A 22,233-nucleotide genomic window follows, 5' to 3' on the forward strand; every position below is an offset into this window, starting at 1 on the left:
CCTCGGCTGCAGGTTTGAAATATGCTTTTATTCAAAGTATCTGTGCATTTACACAGAATAATTTTCTTTGCCTAATTAATACTGGAAGTATTTTCAGTACAGTGTATGTTCCTTAACTAAAAAGACACAAGTTTTTATGTTCTCTGCAACTTGGGTGGCATTTAAGAACCAAGGACTTGAACTAAGTATAGTGCCTTTTAGAAGGAAAGACTTATTTATCTGCAACATTTTGTTGTATCATTAGTTTTGCTTTTTCACAATAAATGTTCTCAAAACGACATGTTTCTTTATTTCTTAAAAAAATACATTTAGCAGTTTGGCTTTCCTAAGGGTCTGTGTAACCTGTTCTGAAATAGTTCTATTATAATTTATATATCGCAATATATATCGTTATCGCAAGAGGCTGTAATGTATATCGCAATATGGATTTTAGGCCATATCGCCCATCCCTACGTGAATGTGCAGTTTTTCTTCTGCAATTGTAGATTAGAAGCACAGTGTAGAAAAAAAAGGTAGTAGAAAATGAACTCGGCTCCTTCCCAAGATGCTTTAAACAATCGCATCTTCATTATGTTGAAATCCTGGAGGACTCGTAGGGGTTCTGAGTTTAAACAAATGACTGTCTCATAATAATCTATTTCCTCTGTTTAATACCTCAGCGTGTGTCTTTCACTTCCCATTTCACAAGAGGTTATCAGTTACTCTAAGATATTGTGAGCTCTTGGGTGTCTTCCAACGTTTTCTTGCGCTACCCAAAATATATCGTGGCCACGATGCTAACAAACACTCGCTCTTGGCTTAAAGTTTTATTCACATTAATGTGCTTTTTGGAAACTTTTCCCTTTCTTTTTCCTTAGCTTCTAATTAGCCTTTACAATTCCTTGACACTGTCTTTTGATATACTGCACGACACAATGGAGCTCGGGCTTTATTTGGTTTATGAGACTTTTCACTGTTGTGAATGTGCTATCCTGATTATTTTTAGCACACTCACCGAAGTCGATAATTAGGCTTAAACATCCTCTCAGAAACGTTCGGCTTGTGCGATTAAAAACACGGCAAAGTGCAACCGAACGCAATTGCTGTTGATATCACAGTCTTGATGAAACATGTGATAGAGACATTATTAAGTTGTTACAGTTATAAGGGATGGTACTTTTGTCACTTCCATGCCTCTGCTCTTTCAGCTACTGTATGCACATATTCTTGCTTACATTTTGTTTAACCAGCCCTGTGCTGTGAGAACGTACAGTACACTACAACACGTAAACACAAATCATGCTTTTCGGTTTGTTTTCTGGTCGAAACAAACCATTCTTTACTGTGGTTATTCATTCATATCTCTACTACAGAAGGTAAGGATATAAAACTGCTGAATGAAGACTTTCCTCCTGTTTGTCTTATTTATGTCTTATTTCTTGACACGCAGCTTGATCGGACAGTGTGTGTGTGTGTGCATAAGGCTGATAGATTTGAAAGGATGCTTTTGTTCTGTTGGGCTTGGTTTAACATAAATCCTAAATAATTCAGTACAAAAAAATTGATTTTATCTTTGAGACAAGACTCTGCTAGTCCACTAATACCGGTCACACCTGGATCCACCACATACGTCTGCTGTACATTACTGGTACCAGTTATAGCACCATTTGGATATATGTAAAACATTGTTTCTAAGTATGAAGAAGAGCTGTTTGTAGAAGGATGTCTGTTGGCAATGCTCGGTTGGTTTCTCTACTGATCCTTGAAGTCAAGAGTAAATGAAAAGTGCTGCGTAAAGCTGAGTACATTTCATTATAGAAGAGACTTAAGTGGATCAGCTGTAAAAACAAACCATCCGTTCTTTCTAATTCCATAATGATGTTTACCTATTTATTGATTCTGCGACAACGGGAATTATAATTAGTTTAGATTTGATTGACCACAAAAGTATAATTGTCTTGATGCAGTTATTAGACTATAGTTTCTAATTACGAAACAAAAAATCAACACAGGGTTAGGTTTGGATTTACTGTATATTTAATTTGTCAGACGTGTGATTTGTATTTTGTTTTTTATTTCCACAGTGTGTCCTACTCTGTACATGTCTCTGATGATTATCCAGGTAAAGTATTTACTCCATTTTCTTTTCTTTCATTTTCTTTAGTTTATTTATTTTATTTTATTGCATTGCATTTTTTTATTTTTTTTTATTTTATTTCATTTTTATTTTATTTTACTCCTTTTTATTTACACCACTGGTTCCCAAAGTGGGCTCCATGGACACCCTGGTGTCACTGAAGCATAGCCATGGGAGGTTGTCTACTTTTTATTAATAATAAATTTAACAAAGTTTAATAATGTTTATGAAATAAATCCATACTGAGGAGGTTTGTGGAATTTATTTGTTTGAATGGGCTACAAAAAGCTTGTGAGCCACATATTACATGAGCAGTGAAATTACAAAATCAGTGGAGAGTTTATTTAAGCTCCAAATGATTATATGGAAGGAATCTGAATTTATTTGGATTTTTCACCTAAACTATTATGTCAGACTCTGAATGTATATAAATAATAAAGGCAATACAATCTGTAGATGTTCCATATTCATTACCAGTAATGGCTTTTAGTTACCTTTTTATCCCCCTCCTTATACTTGTCCCGGCTTAATGAACAGCATATTTAGATCACGTCAAGTTTCGCTCCACCGCTATGACAAGCAGCCGGAGTCTTTTAGGCTGAGAGTTTAATTTGGTCAATGAACTATAATTGGCCTGCCAAGAAATCTCCTGCAGGACATGTCATGTGAAAGCGCAGTTAATGTAGCTGTTGCTGAATTGCCCACTGCTTCAGAGTAAAGGCACATTTTAGCCTTTTTCCCCCACACCATGGGGTCATTAAAATGATACTTGATTTCACTTTTACTCAGTCAGCACACTGGTCCATCGATCTAAAGTGCCTAAATGTGTATATCTGTTATTGCATTGCCCTTGACGTAAACATCATTAAGTGCAGGATGGATAGCAGCATTATGTTTTAAGACCCATACGTTTTAGTTATAAGTTTGGTTTTAGTTATAAAAGTTTAGAAAACAAAAAAACGTTCTATTTAACGTTATTGTTAGTATGTTGCTGTAGTTGCAGAAGTATTTAAGAATTATTTTCCTATAAATGTGTTTTTATCTCTTGTATCACTGCAGTTTCAGTGTTATCACTGACAGTGTTTTTATTATTTTTATTTTTAGGCCAACACATCCTACCTTTTAAATATTTATTGTTATATTTACTATTGTAGAATATCCGAAACAATCCAAAACCAGTTATGTTATAGCAGCTAAAGATAGTCGTTCCCTCACCAGCCTCGATTTTCTCTCTAAAAATAAATAGTAAAAAAAATATTTAACTAGTTGGAACATCGCCAAGAAACGTTTCTCATGGCCGTACCGCCGACACTATGTCGAGAAACCTGCAGAAATCCTTACCTAACATCAACTCATCTGATCTCATCAATACGCTTGTGACTGAAGGATCACAAATCCCCACAGCCGTATTCCAACGTCTAGAGGAAAGCTTTCCCAGAAGAGTGGTGCTTATTATGACGTTAAAAGGTGGACTAAATCTCGATGTTCAGAAAGGACATACGGTTGTGTTGGCCAGGTGTCCTTGAACCATATATTTTTGTCACTATGACACTTTTGTTTTAGTGGTTTAGAGGATTGACCTGCTTTTTATTTTCAGAAAGACACAGATACACTGATTCAGACCACGTTTCCAAATCATGGTCTTGATCCAATGTTCTGAAACTTAATCCTACCTTCATCATAGTGCACAGTCAGCTTCGCATTTGTTTGGTCGTTATTTACAAAAGCTGGCGTATGGCAAAAATTAAAGTAGTGTGATAGTTAGTTCAAGTGAAAAAAATGATTTAAAAGCCACATTGCTTTCTTCAGCCTCCTTCTCTTCTTCTTATGCAGTGTCTTAAAGAAACATGACTAGAAAATTGACTCTCACTGCTAATTTGATTACACACTACAAATAAATAAATTGTGTATTATAAATAGATGCGTACCGCAAAATCCAATAAGACCATTATCTTAGTCTGTTCATCGGTGTGTTGTGGGCATGCAAACACGATCAATCAGAATTGTTTAATTAGACCGTTATTATAGCCCTGGTTTGGTTGATTGCTTTTCATGTTAATGCTAATTGATGTGTCCTGTTTCTCTTTCAGACAACACATACGTCTCAAACTCTGAGAACAACGATGATGTATTAGTAACAAGAGATCCCATACCAGTTATTTTCCATAGAATTGCAACAGGTAAAGACTTTATGATAGGATATTAATTAATCACAGCTTATGTTTCTCTAGTTATTACTTTGTTAAATGAGATAAATGCATACGATAATAAATAATAGAGATGTGCAGTACACTCTGTAGGTTAGAGTCAAATTAGACTTTTAATTTTAATTGTCAGAAACGCCTGGGCATGGTGATGGTGTTATTCAGCAGGACAGCTGATGGTTCTTGTATGAAGTAATTCACATACATATTGTTTCGAAGTGGTCACATATTTTGGTAACTCGAATAGACCACAGATGGCCATTATCTTCAGTTAGTCACTAAATTGGTGCATTGCCATACATTCAGGGACTAATTACATAGCTTAAGCCTACAGGTTTAAGAATTTTCTCTTGTTTTGTTTGCTGCTTAAATCTGGAATACTGACTGCAATTTCTTCCCCAATGAACGCAAATAGAAATTGTCTCGCACAGCAGCTGATAGATAATAAGCACTTATACACAAGAGCACAAACAGATGAAAGGAAAGCAGTATAAGGTGTGTGTAAGGTGCTGCCTTCCCAGCTTCAGTGAGCCCTGCCAGTTATTCTTTATGTCTCTGGAAAAATTAGTATAGCGATGAGCTCTGTTCATCTGAATGATATTTCAGTCGGTGTTGTGATAGTGGGGAAGAAGGCTAATGATGTCACTCCAAAATCTTTCATGGTCAGGTGATTGTAACGGTCATAGCATACTGTATACAGTAACATACAATCGTTTTATCCTCATCAAGAGATTCACCGAGACCTCTTGTTTTACAGAGTAAAACTATCATAATAAATGTGTATGTCTTTTCAGTCCCACTTCCCTCTAAATGGGAAAAGTGGATCCAAACCATAACCAGCAAAATGTCCCTACAGCGTAACAGAGCCCACAGTTCCTCCATTCATGTGTCATCTGACTGTAAATGGCAGATGGTATAGAGTCATAAGCCTATGAGTCATAAGCCCAGTGCTTCCACTGTTGTTCTTAATAAAGCAAGAGCTCTATTTTTTGTTTCAGCTTCAGAGATGTTTATCAGCACAACTTTGTCTAGACATAATACGTTTTCTATTTCATCTTCAGAGATGTTTATCAGCAGAGACAAAATACATTTCCTCAGTGGCCCCATTTCGACCTGCCATGTACAGTACTGTATATAGACAGCTTCAGCAGTAGATTGCCTAAATAATTAGCAGCTTAGCTAATCATCTATATCACAGCAGGTAAAGCCACAGGCTACAGGTCTAAATCCCAGGAGTGATGACGATAAAGGAACGAAAGATATAGATCAGAAGACATCTATTTAGATTTAGTAATCTGTGGTTAGGGGATTAAATAATGTGGATGGGTTATCCAAGGTTTACTTGCTGTACTGTATATGCAGCAGAGTGCTGGAGTGTAATTGACTGTGGATGTGTCTACTGATTTAGCAGTGAAGTATGTCTCCTTAATCACATTTAGTGCAAAGTCAATGCAAAAGAGAATCCATTAGAACCTTGCATTTTCTTAATGTGATGCCATAATTACTAAAAGGCGAATAAAAATACAAAAAAATAAATGTCATAGCTTAATAATCGACTAAGTAGGTATAGATCATCATCAGTGATTTCGTGTTTTCTACAGAGATAAGGACAGCTAACGATGACAGTTGTCTTTCCATCAAGTCAAAGCTTCAAATTGACAAAAACCCGGTAAGAGAGATACCACAGTGTTTCATTCATTAATCTGATTTTTACGTTTACATGTAATAACTAATAACTTGTTTCTATTCTACAGTGCCATTACACTGTAGAAGAGGATTCAGAGGGAGATAATGACTCTGAAGAGTTCTACTATGGTGGACAGGCAAGTGTAAATGATGTTTATTTACATGGAAATTAGTTTTTATAGCTCATGACAAACCCTAAATTCTAGATCCTTTTCTAGATTATCACACCGAGCAAATAAAAGCACCATTGTGCTGCCAGGTCATGTGTTTTTGTCATCCAGAAACATAAGTGACCAGTTTAAAAAGCGTATTAATACACATGAATAGAAATGGACCTACTCACGGTAACATAGGACATTATGTTTACGGCTTCGGTAAAAATGCAGCAAGCCATTAGCCAACTTTTGGCAGTAAGATTTGGTGTTCTGTTCTTTCAACAAACATAAAATTTATTACGTCCCTCAGGATAATGTTTTTTTTTCCTCTGATATGTTCACCCATTGGCTTAGTGTTTAGTACACTAGCATCTCCGGGATGATGGGTTCAAGGTCTGTCTCTGCCATGTGTGTACAGTTTGTTTGTTCTCCTTTAGGGGTTTCCTCCTGGTACACAAGTTTCCTTCCCCCAGTCCTAAAACACACGTTTGGCTGATCAGCATCTCTGAATTGTCCATGATGCCTGAGTGTGTGTGTGATTGTGCCTTGTGATCTCATCCTGTCTAGGGTGTTCCTTTCCTTGCTGAGGGACACCCTGAACGGGGTGCCAACTCATCACAGTGCTTATCCACTTACTTATTAATAATAGGAAGGCAAGACACTAAAAACGATTTTGTAACCAGCCAAAGCCAAAAACCCTTAAGCTTTCTTTGCTCTATAAAGCTATTAGTACATTCATCAAAGGAGGTAAGAGAAGATTTCAATCATGAAGATATGAATGTCAGCGCCAGCGAGTCCTTCTTAAATAACTCATATACCGGATCATTGGTGAAAATCCATTATAATAAAGCCAGGACATGTGACCTCGATTTACCCTCAGTGAACCAGACTCACGGCAGACTTTCGTGACTGATTAGTTAGCCGTCATTTGGATGAATATGGATCCTCTAATGCCCTCGGTGCCTGTGAACGCACACTGGCACTCGCTCACAGTAATGTGGCCCCATTACAGCTCTGACATCCATTGTGGTTTTGGAAGTGTTCAATCACTGCAGGCAACATTGTCATCTTCATCATCATCATTATCATCATTGCTTCACATCCTCTGTTGAAAAGTTATATTTCAGCGCTGAGGTTATCAGATGATGCTAAATAAATTGCTCAGCATTTTAGTTTGGTCATAATAAGAAAGTAGAACTAGTGCCTGTTTATTTCACCATTTCTGTTACAGTTTGCTGCCTGTAGATAAACCTCATGTTGTCATAGCTACTTACGTAGCATGATTTACTTTTGGAAGTTTCTTGATTTGCCTCGAATGAATTAAAATGTGATTATTTTGATGAAGTAGGTGAAGCGGAACACAGGCAAACAGATCCACATTGTCGACTAGAACAGATCTGTCAATCCTGACAGCAAAATGTAAACAACAAATTTCCCCCAGGATTATTTGTCTGGCTGTCTGGCACATTCGGACAATTAACTACACAAAGATTACATTCAGAAAAGTTCTCAAAATTGGTTTGGTTCAGGAAGGAAGGTTTATGAATCACAAAACTGTGAACTTGCCTTGTTATGAATATAAGAAGTGGGGATTGTGTAGCAATTTGGTGATGTCATATTAGAGCAAATAAACAGTTGCTTAAAACATCAGATGATTCAGTGAACCCTCGTGTCCTGTGTTCTGTATCATTACCAAGAATACTGTGCACATGACTAGGATCTGTATAGGACCATACTGAAACTGGGGAGTCTATTTGTAATAACAGTTTAATCTGAAGCTTTTCAAAAAAACACGAAGAATGGACAATGTAATTAAAACTAGATTTTTATTCATGAGAAATCCAGAGTTTTAAGGGCTTCAGAATGTAATGCAGTTCTATGACACACTTGCACTGAATAATGATGTAGAATCAGCTCAGCAAGTATAAGCATGGAAGTTTTAGGAAGGTTTAGGAAGCTGGTCTGTTTGAGCAGAGTTTACAGATGACAGAGCAGAGAGAACTGGACAGACAAAATTATATCTCGCTGTTCTACACTTCCTAACTAGCTTTGAGCAAACATAAAGATTATTCATGGATCTCATGGGAAGTTTTGAACGCCTTCTCTGTTCCCGAAGTTCTGCTTCCTTCATCATCGTAGTGCCGAATTGAATAAAAACATTCTCAAGATAGTAGATAAAATGAATTAGCTTTGGTGTTATCTTAGGACATGGTAGAACTTTGTGTCTAAAAGTGGAAAGAAGTTCTGACCTTAGTCACCTAGAGTTTCTTGGCTAAAGTTAAATAAATGCACTGCTGCTTTTATTGCCTAGGGCTCAGTGTTTGCCCCTGACCTGTGTGTGTGTGTGTGTGTGTGTGTATGTGTGTGTGTATGTGGGCTTTGCCTCTGGCAGGTGAATTATGATGGGGAACTTCACAAACACCCACAGCTGGAGGCCGACCTGGTAGCCGTGAGGGAGTTATATGGCCATCATGCAGTATCTCTCAGGTACTTGCTTGTTCTTTTGCTTCTTTTGGTTCCTTAGTCAGCAAATCAAATTCTACCCAGCTAAGGAATTTTTGCTACTGTTTAAACTGTTTGTCGTTCAAAGTTTGAGAACACATGTTGGATTGGGTTTGTATATGACAAAGCAAGACATAAGAACCTTTTCATTATTAAAAAAAAAGAAAGAAAAGTGTAATGATCAACTGTGCAAGCACAATAATGTGGTACTTCAATTAAACTTTAAAAAACACTAAAAAAAGCTATAGAAAAAGGGCATTTTTTTCATAATAATAACTGTAAGTCATTGTTGTTAATCTTATTGTATTTTGGTAAATGCCAGCACAGGTTTTTTTTTGTGTGTTAATTGTGTAAAGGGACATGCCGCAAGGTGTTCAGGCCTTTTAAAAGGTCTGCAGTTGTTTTTTTTTTTGTTTTGTTTGTTTTGTGATTCTTTAAATTCAAAAATGTGAAAAAAATTCAGCTTTTGAAGATAAGTGTGTCATTTGGGGCTTATTTTTAAGACATACACAGATACACAATGTGATATCCCACTTACACAGTGGCTGCACGCAGTCAAGCTAGACAAGCAGCTGCTGAGGATTTTCTGCCTCAGAATTCAAAGCGAATACAAACAACCTCCTAGTCGCTAGAGTTTAACCAATTTTTGTAGCAATCCTTTATTGCTTATTATTGATGATATATGTAGTGTGGAAGGAGAACTAGTGAGAAACGAGCCAAGTAAGTAACGAGCATAAGTAATAATGCTGTTTGGTTCTTACTAAGAGGAAGAGATATACTGTGTGAGTATAAAAGAAGCAACAGTGTAAAATGAGAGAAGGGTAAAAAAAAGGGAGGAAATCAACGTTTAGCAGCTTTTAATAACTCTGTTATTACATCACACACACACACACACACACACACACACACACACACACACACACACACACACACACACACACATATATATATGTATGTATATATATATAGCCAAGTTGAATGTAAGTCTGAAGAAGCAGCTCGTGCCAAATGAACACACTAAAACTTACCCCTAGAACCCTGCTCACTTCACCCCTGTGTTTATATTCTTATTTTTACCCATCCAACATTTTATCATGGCCTTATTCATGCATATGTGAAAGTGTGAAATGGGGAAACTGTAACCTGCTGTACACACCACCCAGTAACTTCCCCAGCCACTGGGTATATGCAGTGGATTTCTGCATCTAAAAGGTTTAGCCTGCTTAAAGTCATGTCACTACCAACTTCCTCAATCTATAATGATCTCAATATTTTCCAGACAGTTTGTTATTTTCAAATGAACAGCAGTTGTTTAAGAGTGCAGGCCCGCAGCTTTACAGCAGGTCTGATGATTTGCATATTAGCTGATTTGCTGCGTATGCTGGAATAGATTCATTGTAAACTGCTTACTTGCAGTGCCTTCCAGAATTATTGGCAGCTGCATAAATAGGAGCAAAATGGCAGTATAAAATAAACCTTATTCACTGTCATTCATATTCGAAGGGGAAACAAACAAAAAATCATTCTGATTAAAACCACATTTTTTTAAGAACAAAAATATATATGTGGCAAAATTTAAAATAAACAAAATAAAATTGATATTCATGTAAAAATTGAGAATTTTTTCACAACACCAGGAATTTCCTTTAATCGTGTCCTGTCTCCTGGGGGTATAAATATGAGGTGATTAACCTACATATCCTTGTGTCCCCTTCCTTGTGCTGCGAGTCCCTGTGTAGGATAAACAGTACAGAAAATGGCTGGATGGAATAGTGATCACACTGTCACTCCACACAGAAAGAAGGAGAACGAAAGATTGAAAAAAGAGCTCAAAGATGACAGGTTTAGTGCACAGAGCTGATTTTTGCGTATGTTTCAAAATGGCACTTTTATAGCAGGCTTTTTGCAAGAAAGGAGTCCTTCCTGTGAGCATTTCACACAACGTTGTGGACAAACGCGTCCAAAATCACAACGGCTGAGCTCACTATCAGCATGTGAAAAAAAAAGAAATGTGACATTTACAGAAAACAATTTGTTTATTTCATTTCATGATAGGTGCCATTCATTATGGAAGACGTCGTACATCTTTACGGATTCGCAAGCACTGTTGTAAATATTTTATTTCAAGGCTTCACTCTTACTGATGAGCACGATAAAGGGTTTGATAGCAAACCTTTTTCCAGTCATTATTACCGCAGCATATCATGACAGCATCTGTGATCTTAACATCCTGAGAAAATGTGCACGCTTGACACATAGAGTAGGTGGGGATCATTACAAACGCTGCCAAGCCATTGCTAGAAGAATGATTCATCTGTAAAATCTGGTACTAAAGCAGCATATTTTTTTTAATACTAGGCTATGTTTGTGTGACAGGAAGAAAGCTTATCCTTTTAGTGACAGACATCTGTTTTGTCCACTCGTGCCATTTTTTTTGTCTGTTGTTCGTTTTATGTGCTTTAGAGTAGCGATGTAATTGGACCATTGTGTCTACAGATAAGATTCAACAACGTAAATGTGTAAAGTGTGAAAATGACACTTTGAGTCTTTTGCTTCATTTTTCTAAACAAATCTTTAGCCTTAAAAGCTCAGTGTGGGACTTTTTGAGAGTTGGGATAGAAAATTAGATAACACGTCGCCAGGAGTGTGAGAAATCTGTCTTGCTGTATTATGCATGTGCTGTCACTGTCCATAGCATAACTCTGACATTTCCAATAAATCGCACATCACACCAAGGTACCTGTCTATGTGTCCCCCCCTCCCCCCTCTCTAAGGAGTGGGAAATGTCCGTACATCAGAAATACGTGCGCACCACAGTGACCCAGTGACCTTGTTTTCTACACAAAGACTGATAAAAGGAAGGAAAATGTCTTCCTTTTTCACTTTGCCAGTTTTCGGGGTTTATTTTGCTCTGCAGTTTTAGTAAGATGCAGTTGGTTTGGAAAGTTTGCTAAAACATGCTAATATTTTGTGAGAATTTTCTCCATATTTGTACATTCCGGGACGTTCGTTATCTTTACGTTTTCATTTCTATCCACATTTTCCAAGTCATGGAACTTACGGTCATATCAGGACAGAGAGGTTTATAAAAGGTTTAGCTTTATGATGAGTGAGCTATAATAGATATGACCTTTTATAATCTGTAATGAAGACACAGAAGTACCATTCTCACTTATGTTTACAGTGATCTGCTGCCAAATCTAATCAACCAGAGTCTCAAAAGTGGAGAAATATTCCTGCTAGTCAGTCTCCAGTGAATGTAATGTGTTGCTAATAGCTCCTGTAATAGAACAGAAGTTCAAGTAATTGTCTTGAGCTTCAGTTAATAGAGGAGGGAAGTTGGTCCCAAATGACTGCTCTTTCTGAGTATCTCTTGGCCTTAAACTCAGAGTCTATTAAATCTTGGTCAGCAGCTCAACACTGAAGTTCATGGACACATTCTTTCCTTTTATCCTTTGCAAAGCAATCTGATGTGATAGTTTTTGTTGAGTGATAGGTTCAGATTTTTGTTGATGTTCATTTGCCTTTCATTCTGCTCACTTTTATGTGCATTGCTATAGGATTTACAAACCTAAACAATGAGGAATATGTGAATGATCTCAGATGTAAAAACAGATTTCAAAGATTTTTAGACACCACACACTGCATATTAAACATGTTTAATGTGAAGGCTCATGGCTGGACTCTGAGAAGATTAGTGAGTTAAGATTGGATTTTACACAACTGACCTAACAGGACATAGGGATGTGATAGCTCAGTGGTTAATGTGTTGGATTACAGCTTAGAAGGTTTTAAGTTTGAATCCCATTCCCACTAAGCTGGGCCCCTGATCAAGACCCTTAACCCTCAATTGCTTAGTTGTATAAAATCAGATGAAAATGTATGTCACTCTGGTTAAGGGTGTGTGCTAAATGCTGTAGAAGTAAGGACAATCATTTAGACCAGCCTGAAATCAGGACAACCTTTTACGTTTGTCATGCAAATCAGCCCGATTATCCTCTAACGTGTCCCAGGCAGATGCTGCTTTTTACTCCATAAATGCAACTGAAATAATGTGTAGCATTGTAAAATCATGAGATTTTGCATGGTCGTGTCTATGATTTCAGATAACTGGAGTTGGTAGTCAGCGTTACTGGAAGAAAATCAAAGCATAATAGCAGTTTAAGGACGGCTTTAACGATCGTCTCTTAAAACGTTTATTAAATAATGATGAATGACTCCCCAGACGATCTGAAAACATTCTAAATGAATCCTGAGTGTAAAAGTGTGGTTTGTTGTCTTTTTAGGGAATATGGTGCAATTGATGATGTAGACATTGATCTACACATCGATGTCAGTTTCCTCGATGTAAGTATCAAATGTTTACGTTTATTTATCTGGAACTGTTTGCTGATTGGTGAAGTGATTTTATTTACAGTATATTCAAAAGTCTGAGAGCACCAGTGGAAACGCTTCATGCATTGTTTTCGTATTTAGCACAAGAGTTAAACAATTATACTATTGATATATCACAGTTTATTATGTCCCGCATTTACTTTTAATGACAGTGTGACTCGTACCTGCACGGACTACACAAAACCTTATGACCAAATTTAGATCCAATCCATCCGATTGTCATCTGTACATGTTTCCATAGGAAAGATTAGCCATGAGGAAAATCTGATCTTCTGTACAAAGCAGTTAACATAGTCGATCTCACAAACATGCTTACATTTAAACAGGGACCTAGTAATAGTACAGAATGTTGAATATTAGAAATTCTAAAACCTTTGTTTATATCTCATTTGAAATGAACCAGAAAATCCCATATTTTCCATGTAGCCTCAGACTTTTGGACTCCACAGTATATAAGAGAACGTACTTCTACATTTCTATTGTCTTTCATTTCTACTATATTTTCTGCAGGAGGAAATTGCCCTTGCCTGGGATGTGATCAGGACTGAACCTGTCATTGTACGTCTTCACTGCTCGCTCACGCAGTATCTGAATGGACCAGGTAAGAAAACACATACACACACACACACACACACACACACACACACACACACACACACACACACACACACACACACACACACACACACACACGCGTTTACTAAACATGTTCATACTTGCTTGAAACATGTTTAAAACTGTGTTTCCCAAGTTTCTAACAGAAACTTATCCTTAGGTCTCTTATGCTCATGTCCAGAAATACTCATACTTAATAAAAACATACCTTACTTTACCTCACTAAATACCTACTTTCCTTTGTTTTATTCTAGTTCCCACCGTTGATGTATTTCAAGTGTCCACAAAAGACAGGTTTGGCCTGGGACATCAACTGAAAAAGTATGACTTAAAAAATACATCCTACATCAAATCTTATCAAATTTCTAAACTGATTTGCTCCTGCAGATTTCTACTGTTTAAATCTCTTATCAGGATCATGCAGACCTTTGTCACACAGCAGTGGAAGCATCATACTAAAGACAAGCTTAACTGCCCACATAGCAAAAAGCAGACAGACAAGAAGGTGAAGTCTCCTCTGCATATCTTCTCAACCCTTCGCAGGTAATAGCAACACAACTAAGTATAAAATCTAATAATCCACAACTTTTGGGCTTCTGTGAATTAAAATCCGATAGTTAAACCAAACGCAGTAGCTGTAGTATATTTGCAGGCCTATGTAAAAAAAAATTTGCTCAATTTTCTAAAACGATTGAGTTTGACAATTGGCATAAACATTTGTCAGAATTCTCATTATCCATAGTCTTGATTTCTATGAAGACTACTCTTGTGTGTCAAAATATTCTGTGTTTAATTATGTCAAGCTGTTAAAATCTCCCTTTATCTCACATTTTTCTCCCAGTGAGAATGGTTTAGATCTGATATAAAAAGAAACATCATTACAGAAAGCAAGTAACATTAGGAGGGATTGTACACACAGTAATGTTTTTTCTTCCCTTGATTTGCTTTTCCTAATTATACTTCTGCGGTTCTGTGTTAATGGAGGTCCCCTAGCTATCCCCCACCCGGCTGCACAAAGAACAAAAAGAAACTAAAGCACGAGCAGGATGGTGTGTCCAAATCTCATCGGCTCCTGCGCCGTACATGTTCGAGCGCAGTGAAGCCTGAGGTGGACGGCTGTTCTGGGAAGCCACGCAAACTCCTGGGCCCTTCGCTGTCAGAGCAGACGCCTGGACTCAAACCACCCCAACAGCTATTGCCGACACCTGAAGAGAGCATGATCTCACGGCCTCACCGACTCCTGCCACGCTCCGGCTCAGGTGAGCCTCGGTGTGAACGTAGCACAGGTGCCGACAGTAGCAGCGTTCTGAAGCCCCACCGGCTCCTTCATCGTACCGATGAACTGGACGGTCTCAAGCACCACCAACGGCTCCTCGGCAGGTCCTGCTCCAGCAGTGCCAAGATCACCAAAGGCGAACAGCTCAAGGAGCCGTCTGGAGAGAGTCGTCGTCTCTCGCTCACCTCAGGGCTCATAGGCATCCTGGCCCCGGCACTCTCTCCTGCACCTCCGGTAAGCTTATTGAAGAGCCTTCTGAAGCTCTGCTCATACTTTATTTCTGGTGTTAATCAGTGCTGCATGCATGCATCATTGAGTTTCTCAGCTCTAATGCACATGATTCGACTTAACTGATTTTCAAGCTCTTTATGAGCTAAATTATTCGAATTATAGTATGGAAATGATAATGCAGTGTAGGTCTATTACAGAGCTGGAATGTCCCAAGTTTAATTTACTGTAATGGAGATCATTTTCACTGAATGCAGGGTTTGTTTTTTTTTTTTTTTTGCTCTCTGCACTAGAAATTGTTTTCTTTTTCCCTTTTTAATTGAAAAGAAAATGGTTTTGAATTACAGTAATGTATGGTATGGTACTGTATATGTTTTGTCATTTTCTTCTCTAGCCAAACAATGGAGCCAAATCTATTCCAGTCAGAGACCGTGGCTTTCTCGTCCAGGTGAATATTAACCCATCACACAGATTTCAGCAGATCACAGGTATGTACGACATGTCTCAATAATGGATCTAAACTGTATCACAGACGATGGAGTATGCAGAGCAGAGGATCCCAGTCCTGAATGAATTCTGTGTGGTCTGTGATGAACCGCATGTGTTTCAAAATGGACCGATGCTCAGGGTGGGTGTCCAGAACACATAACTATGGTACAAACAATGGGATTAACAGAAAACAGATGCCAGGTATCATGGCATTTTATTAATATTGTAAAAAGAAATATTTTGGCATTGATAAAGACAAAGCCAGAGAATGAATATAAATAGACAATATTTATATTACAATCAGGAAGGGAAATCCATGCTTTTCAACTGGTATCTTTTGCACTACTGATCTCATATTTTATTTGAGCATATTTTGAGACATGTTTGACATGCACTATATGGCCAGAAGTATGTGGACCATCACACCAATAGTTAGTTGTAAGCACAAATTTGTCTACAATATCTTTGTATGTTGTAGCATTAAGATTTTCCTTCTCTGGAACTTAAAGGTGGGGTCTCCGTTGTTTGAGAAATGCTTCAGAAAACTGCATTGGGCCGCCAAACAAAACATAAACCAAACTAACGTGTAGCCAATGAGCAGAAAGGGGCGTGTCTTGTCAATATGGGCGGAGAGAGTGTTCAGTGCGCATGTGTGACATTAGCAGAAAGCGGTTGGGGGATAAAAACAAAGAAAGCAAGTGAAGAAAGGCTTACGATAAGGCAAGAAGTAAGACCCGTGTTAATTCCAGCGCTGGAGAGAATTGAACGTCTTCCGCGTGAAACGGAGATAAACCTTTCACAGTACAACACACAGTACTACAAAAACACATTTATATTACCATAGTGTATTACTCATTGATTTCATTACTTGTCTGGGTTATACTTTTCTGGTGTATGTGTGGGGCGGAGCTATCAAAACAGGGGTGGGACCCTTTTGGGTTAGGGGCGTATTTGTTTTGGTGATTTCAAATGTCAACATTGGCTTTCAAACAACGGGGAGACCCCACCTTTAATTGCCCAAGCCTCCTTAATCATGACAATGTTTCTGTGAATAAAGGTTTACCAAGGTTGATGTGAAAGAAATTGTGGTGCCGAGCCCTGGCCTCAACCCCGTTGAACGTTGACTGAACAACAGGCTATCTTACATGACATCACTGCCTAACTCACTAATGCTCTTGTGACTAACAACTCAAATCCCCTCAGCCACACTCCAAAATCTAGCGAAAAGCTTTCAGAGAATAGTGAAGGATGTTCTAACACTAAAGTGGGGACCATGGTTTTGGACTGGGCAGATATGGGTGTGATAGTCAGGCACCTACATGCTATTGATCATATAGTGAATAACAATAAGTGCTTTCATGTAAGCACCGTAAAATATTTTTCTGGTAGCCAAGGTTGTCTTTCAGGGTGACCCTTTAAGAGTCTGTGTATAATCCTACAGTACCAGCTGGAGGTAAAACTAGCTTTATAAAAAAAAAAAAAAACATTTCAGAGATCCTCTCTTGTGTGGGATTTTTCCATATGTCACATCACTGCACAGAATTGCGGTTTGAGTTCTAGCGTCTGATTCTCCAGATCAGTTCTGGAATGACAGAATTACATGTGAGAATTACATGTTTGGTCAGACTTTGTTTGGTTTTGTTCTTACTGTACATTATTTTGCACGTCTGCAGTTTTTAACAGAATAATTTAGGTTGAACTTTTCTTTACATTCGTTGTTTTGTCCAGATCAGTGTTGCTTAAGACTGTTGTTTATGTGTATAACCGCCATTTTACTAACTACTCACCATGTTTCTGCAGCCCACAGTGTGTGAGAGAGAGTTGTGTGTCTTTGCCTTCCAAACGTTAGGAGTCATGAATGAGGCTGCTGATGAGATTGCCACAGGTGCCCAGGTACGCGTACACAATTATCGTTTTATTAGAGCTACATATCTCACCTTGCTCCAAGGGTTTTTTCCTGATTGTTTTTTGTATGATTTAAAAACAAACCACAGGTTGTTGACTTGCTGGTCTCCATGTGTCGCTCTGCACTGGAATCACCGAGAAAAGTAGTCATTTTTGAGCCATATCCCTCTGTAGTAGATCCCAGTGACCCTCAGTCCTTGGCCTTCAACCCAAGGGTATGATAAACATTGCAATACATTAGAAGTTACAGTACAATGTGCTAACGTTTTACAGTTATTTAAAAATTAATGCGATGCTTTCTCTTAGAAAAAAGACTACGATCGGGTAATGAGGGCTCTCGATAGCCTCACATCTATAAGAGAAATGACCCAGGTATTGCTGGTAATACGGATCAAATGCACCGAGTTGTGTGTTTTGCTTTGTATTATTATTTATGCATCGGGAATCGTGTCAAACGATAAAATTTGTGTTAAACAGGCACCGTATTTGGAGATAAAAAAGCAGATGGACAGAATTGACCCCCTGGCACACCCACTGTTGCAATGGTAGGAAACGTCTTTCCATACCCATTCAATTCATTTAGGTCTGCTTAGGTTACTTCATTGGTAATGTTAGCATCAGTGTCTTGGGGGAGTTTGGTCATTTGTAGTCACAATGGTTATTTTAGATCCCAGATAGCAAATAAGTGATGATTCATTGCACTTCCTAAATCTACCACCTTTACCTGGCCCACATACTGCCATTGATTGAGGGAGCTCGATTCATCTGAACTGGACATTCAGAAGAACGAAGCTGAAATTCTTTAGAAGCATTTTTTTTTGGTTCATGCAGATTCCATGCGGTGGTTTACACTTTTAGATACTTGCAATCAAAAAGTGTCCCTTACATGCCTATACTCAAGCATGTGTGGCCTGAAATCGCTTGCTATCTGGGATATATGATGTATGCATGAATTAATGTTTTAAAAAAACTAAGAAATGTGTTGTTCACAGGGTCATATCTAGTAACAGGTCTCACATAGTGAAGCTACCAGTGACCAGAGTAAGTCATTTTAATTTCTTTACTGACTGAACACTTTAATTTAAGGCTCTATAGGAGTCACAGAGGCACAAATACTCACGTTTCAATTTATTTGATTTTTTTTTAGAAGTGGTTAAAGTTATGAAATATGCTTGTAATTAATCATTTATTTTGCAACACCAGAGCTTTGTTTAGTTTAGGAAACTGAGAGTTAGCAACATCGTATAAGGGTTATACCTCTTTAGAATGAAACAGCTCATACACACTCAATACCGGTTGCATCGAAATGTACAACAGATATAAAACGTCTTCATCGCATGCATCCAAAGTGAAAAACAATCAGAAAGGGAAAAAGGAAAAATACAAACTTACAATGAACTTGAGTGCATAAACATTGCGCACACCCAAAAATTAATACTTTTGTTGAAGCACCATTTGATTTTATTACACCACTCAGTCTTTTGGGGGTAAGAGTCCATCAGTGTGACATTTCTTGGCAATATTTTCCCACTCTTTCTTGCAAAAACATTTTAGAGCCATCACATTGTGCTGCTCTAGGATGCTTCAGGTCACCCTGCAGATATAGCGCTGGCTATATCATTTAAAAACTTTAATCTTCTTTTAGTTAATCCATTCCATTTTTGCACCAATCATACCCTTTGGACTTATGGAATAACTACACCTTTTGGTATTAGTCTCATCAGACCATAACATACCTTGCCATGTGGTTTGGGGTGATTTAGTTGAGCTTGGGTGTTTTTGTGAGAAAGTTCTCTCCTCCCTATCGTACATGTGAAGTATACGGGAGACTGTTGTCAACATTCAGAGAGTAATCAGTACTTCTCAGATATTACTGTGGCTCCTTTAATGTTGCCATAGGTCTCTTGGCAGCCTTCGTGGTAAGTTTTTGTCTTGTTTTTTCATACATTTTGGAGGGGTGTCCTGTTCTTGGTGATGTCACTGTCATGCTCCATTTTCTCTATTCATTCATGAAGGCATTTATGGAATTGCCTTTTATACCCCTTTTCTGATCGATGTCTGTCAACAAATGAGATACTATGCATGCTTCGTAAGCTCGTTTTGCGGAATCTGACTTTAGACTTCAGAAGTAAAGAGGATAAGATAATGAGGAAAATCCTAAAGAAACATCTGATCTGTATTTAGAGATCATCAGATTCATTCTATGGACAGCTGTAATTATTTTTGAACATGAATGTTGTTGCTTTATTCTAAACACAAAAGGATAATGAAAGTCTGTTTTCCTATTTCACTAAAATAAAAACTGGCCATTTTAATGTAGACTTTTTATGTAGACTTTTTATATCCCGTGTAACTTATGCCAGGGTCAGGACTAGTGCTGCCTGGATCCTACTGTATGTAGAGGGACAGATTAAAGCATTGTGTCTCTTGTGAATGTTCTTTCACTCCCAACAGCAACTCAAGTTTATGCACACCCCACACCAGTTCCTCTTACTCAGCAGCCCACCGGCCAAAGAATCCAACTTCAGAGCTGCCAAAGGCCATTTTGGGAGCACCTTCGCTTTCCAGTAAGTTCCAGCATATATACTTAATATTACAGATATTGTGCTTATTAAAAGTCCGCCTATAATAATAAAGATTGTCCAGAAGTGTTATTAATTCTCTTTTACTACAGGAAATTAACAGCGATTTCAAACGTTTACTATTAACGAACAGCATACAGTGCCATACGCTTTATAATTACATTACGTTTTTTTGTAACATCTGCGAAACAAGCTAGTTCCTGTTATCACTTATGTTACAAGTCTTCAAGCCTGAAGGTTCTCTCATGGCAGTAAATCTACTGAATGTTGCACTAAGACTGGCCTATTATTGTCAGACAAGTTTGTGCCAATTCATAGACATAATTTAGCGCATCAATTTAAACATGTGCTTGAGCATACGGACTAAACTTGCTTAGCATTTGGAACTACAGTAATACCTCGTGCATTCGTGTTTCGGGACAAATTTTCATTGAACCAAACTCATTTTCATTTGCGACACATATTACAATTTGTTCTTAAATATTTTTTATGTGCATATGTAGTTTTGCTCTCTCTCTCTTCCTTTCTCATAGTTAAAACGCACACATTTTTACAACTTATTATTCCTCTGTATGTCTTTATGTCATTTTAAATTGATTGAATATCTGTACCCTCTACATACAGTACTTACAGTACATATTTTCTTTATTATATTGAATTGTACCTTTGTTATATGACTTCTACGACATATGAAGTTTACCTAGTTTACTTTCCTGACAATGAAAAAGAAAAGTCTACAGAAAGGTTTACAGTCCCTTTTGTTACTTGGTTTTACCTTACTGTGAGTGCAAAAGAAAACGCCAGCCAATGAATTAGTACACTGTAGGTGTAACATTAGTATACCGTATTGTAAATGTGCTGGTGTGGCATATAGCCATCAGGGAATAATGTTCTCTATTTTTATGTTAACCATTTATTTTTTTAAGGGTAGTGTATTAAGCTAACATTTAAATGAAATTAAAAGTGCTTTGGGAGCACGATTTGGGTCATATTTAGGGGGTTAAACTATAGAAATAAGCAAAATAAGAAATAAGAAATTCGTGACTCATACCACACATTCACGATTCCTCCTGATCCATGACGGGTTCTGAAACCTAACCTCGCGAATGTTCAAGGTGTTACTGTATATTTTTGCTTACTTCCACCTAACTAAAATGTTTTACGAATGCAGTTATCGATTTCCATAAATAAACATATACATAAACTTAAGAGTATTTAAGTGTAAATGAATACGTTGTTGATTCACATTGTAATGATCTGTTCTAGTGGATCCCACATAGAGAACTGGCACTCCATTTTGAGGAATGGTTTGGTTGTGGCCTCTAAGACAAAACTCCAGGTATAAACCACCAAAGCACAAGCTCACATGCTCACAAGCTCTTCTATATCCCTGTGATTAATGTGTTTAAAGGCAGGCTGTGAAAAATAAGCATGTTTGAGTCTTTTTATTTGGCCCATTTTGTTTTACCTGCAGCTCCATGGCGCCATCTATGGGAGTGGAATTTATCTCAGCCCACTGTCCAGCATATCCTTCGGCTACTCAGGTCTGATAATGTGATTTAACCCAGTGTTATGTTTAGCGATAGTAATGTTTACATATGTTCATGTGACAAATTTGCTTTTTAAAGGGATAAACAAAAAGCAGCAGAAAATTGCATCAAAAGACGAAACTGCTACAAACAAGACCAACATTCATCTGCAGGTATTAACAGATCGTAGGATTTAACATGCTTTCACAGATTTGACTGCAAACTCATACAGACACACCGTACAACACATATATATTTATTCATTGCAGTCGCAGAAAAAAGGTCAGCAGCCACAGTTTCTGCAGAGTCGCAATCTGAAATGCATAGCCTTATGTGAAGGTACAGTATACATGTGCACTTTATTACAATACAAGTTCATAACAATTGCCTTAAATATTATGACATTAATGCCTTTATTTCTTTAACGTTCACGTTTACAGTTATTACTTCGCTGGACCTTCACAAGCATGGTGACATCTGGGTGGTCCCAAACACCGATCATGTCTGCACACGATTTTTCTTTGTGTAAGTTTATTTTTTTTATATTACAA

At 37.7% G+C, this 22,233-nt stretch overlaps 1 protein-coding gene across 7 annotated transcripts in view; it reads left to right on the forward strand.

Annotated features, from left to right (window-relative positions):
- Positions 1-22,233, forward strand: part of parp8 (poly (ADP-ribose) polymerase family, member 8) — a 39,913-nt gene that overhangs the window by 15,714 nt on the left and 1,966 nt on the right. For 3 of the 7 annotated variants that reach the window (XM_027162966.2, XM_047818001.1, XM_027162967.2), the window contains 22 exons: positions 2,064-2,101; positions 4,207-4,296; positions 5,922-5,989; positions 6,075-6,143; positions 8,554-8,648; positions 12,950-13,010; positions 13,569-13,659; positions 13,928-14,216; positions 14,658-15,183; positions 15,572-15,625; positions 15,710-15,805; positions 17,467-17,559; positions 17,661-17,786; positions 17,878-17,943; positions 18,049-18,116; positions 18,564-18,612; positions 20,026-20,138; positions 21,420-21,492; positions 21,628-21,697; positions 21,782-21,855; positions 21,952-22,021; positions 22,123-22,207. In XM_027162966.2, coding sequence (XP_027018767.1) covers positions 2,064-2,101; positions 4,207-4,296; positions 5,922-5,989; positions 6,075-6,143; positions 8,554-8,648; positions 12,950-13,010; positions 13,569-13,659; positions 13,928-14,216; positions 14,658-15,183; positions 15,572-15,625; positions 15,710-15,805; positions 17,467-17,559; positions 17,661-17,786; positions 17,878-17,943; positions 18,049-18,116; positions 18,564-18,612; positions 20,026-20,138; positions 21,420-21,492; positions 21,628-21,697; positions 21,782-21,855; positions 21,952-22,021; positions 22,123-22,207 — 2,364 coding nt within the window. The remainder of the gene's footprint in view (positions 1-2,063; positions 2,102-4,206; positions 4,297-5,921; positions 5,990-6,074; positions 6,144-8,553; positions 8,649-12,949; positions 13,011-13,568; positions 13,660-13,927; positions 14,217-14,657; positions 15,184-15,571; positions 15,626-15,709; positions 15,806-17,466; positions 17,560-17,660; positions 17,787-17,877; positions 17,944-18,048; positions 18,117-18,563; positions 18,613-20,025; positions 20,139-21,419; positions 21,493-21,627; positions 21,698-21,781; positions 21,856-21,951; positions 22,022-22,122; positions 22,208-22,233) is intronic. The other 4 variants (XM_027162969.2, XM_027162970.2, XM_027162971.2 and 1 more) reach the window with 4 other exon arrangements.

This window comes from Tachysurus fulvidraco, chromosome 9 (assembly GCF_022655615.1).
Source record: "Tachysurus fulvidraco isolate hzauxx_2018 chromosome 9, HZAU_PFXX_2.0, whole genome shotgun sequence".
Taxonomy (NCBI): Eukaryota; Metazoa; Chordata; class Actinopteri; order Siluriformes; family Bagridae; genus Tachysurus; species Tachysurus fulvidraco.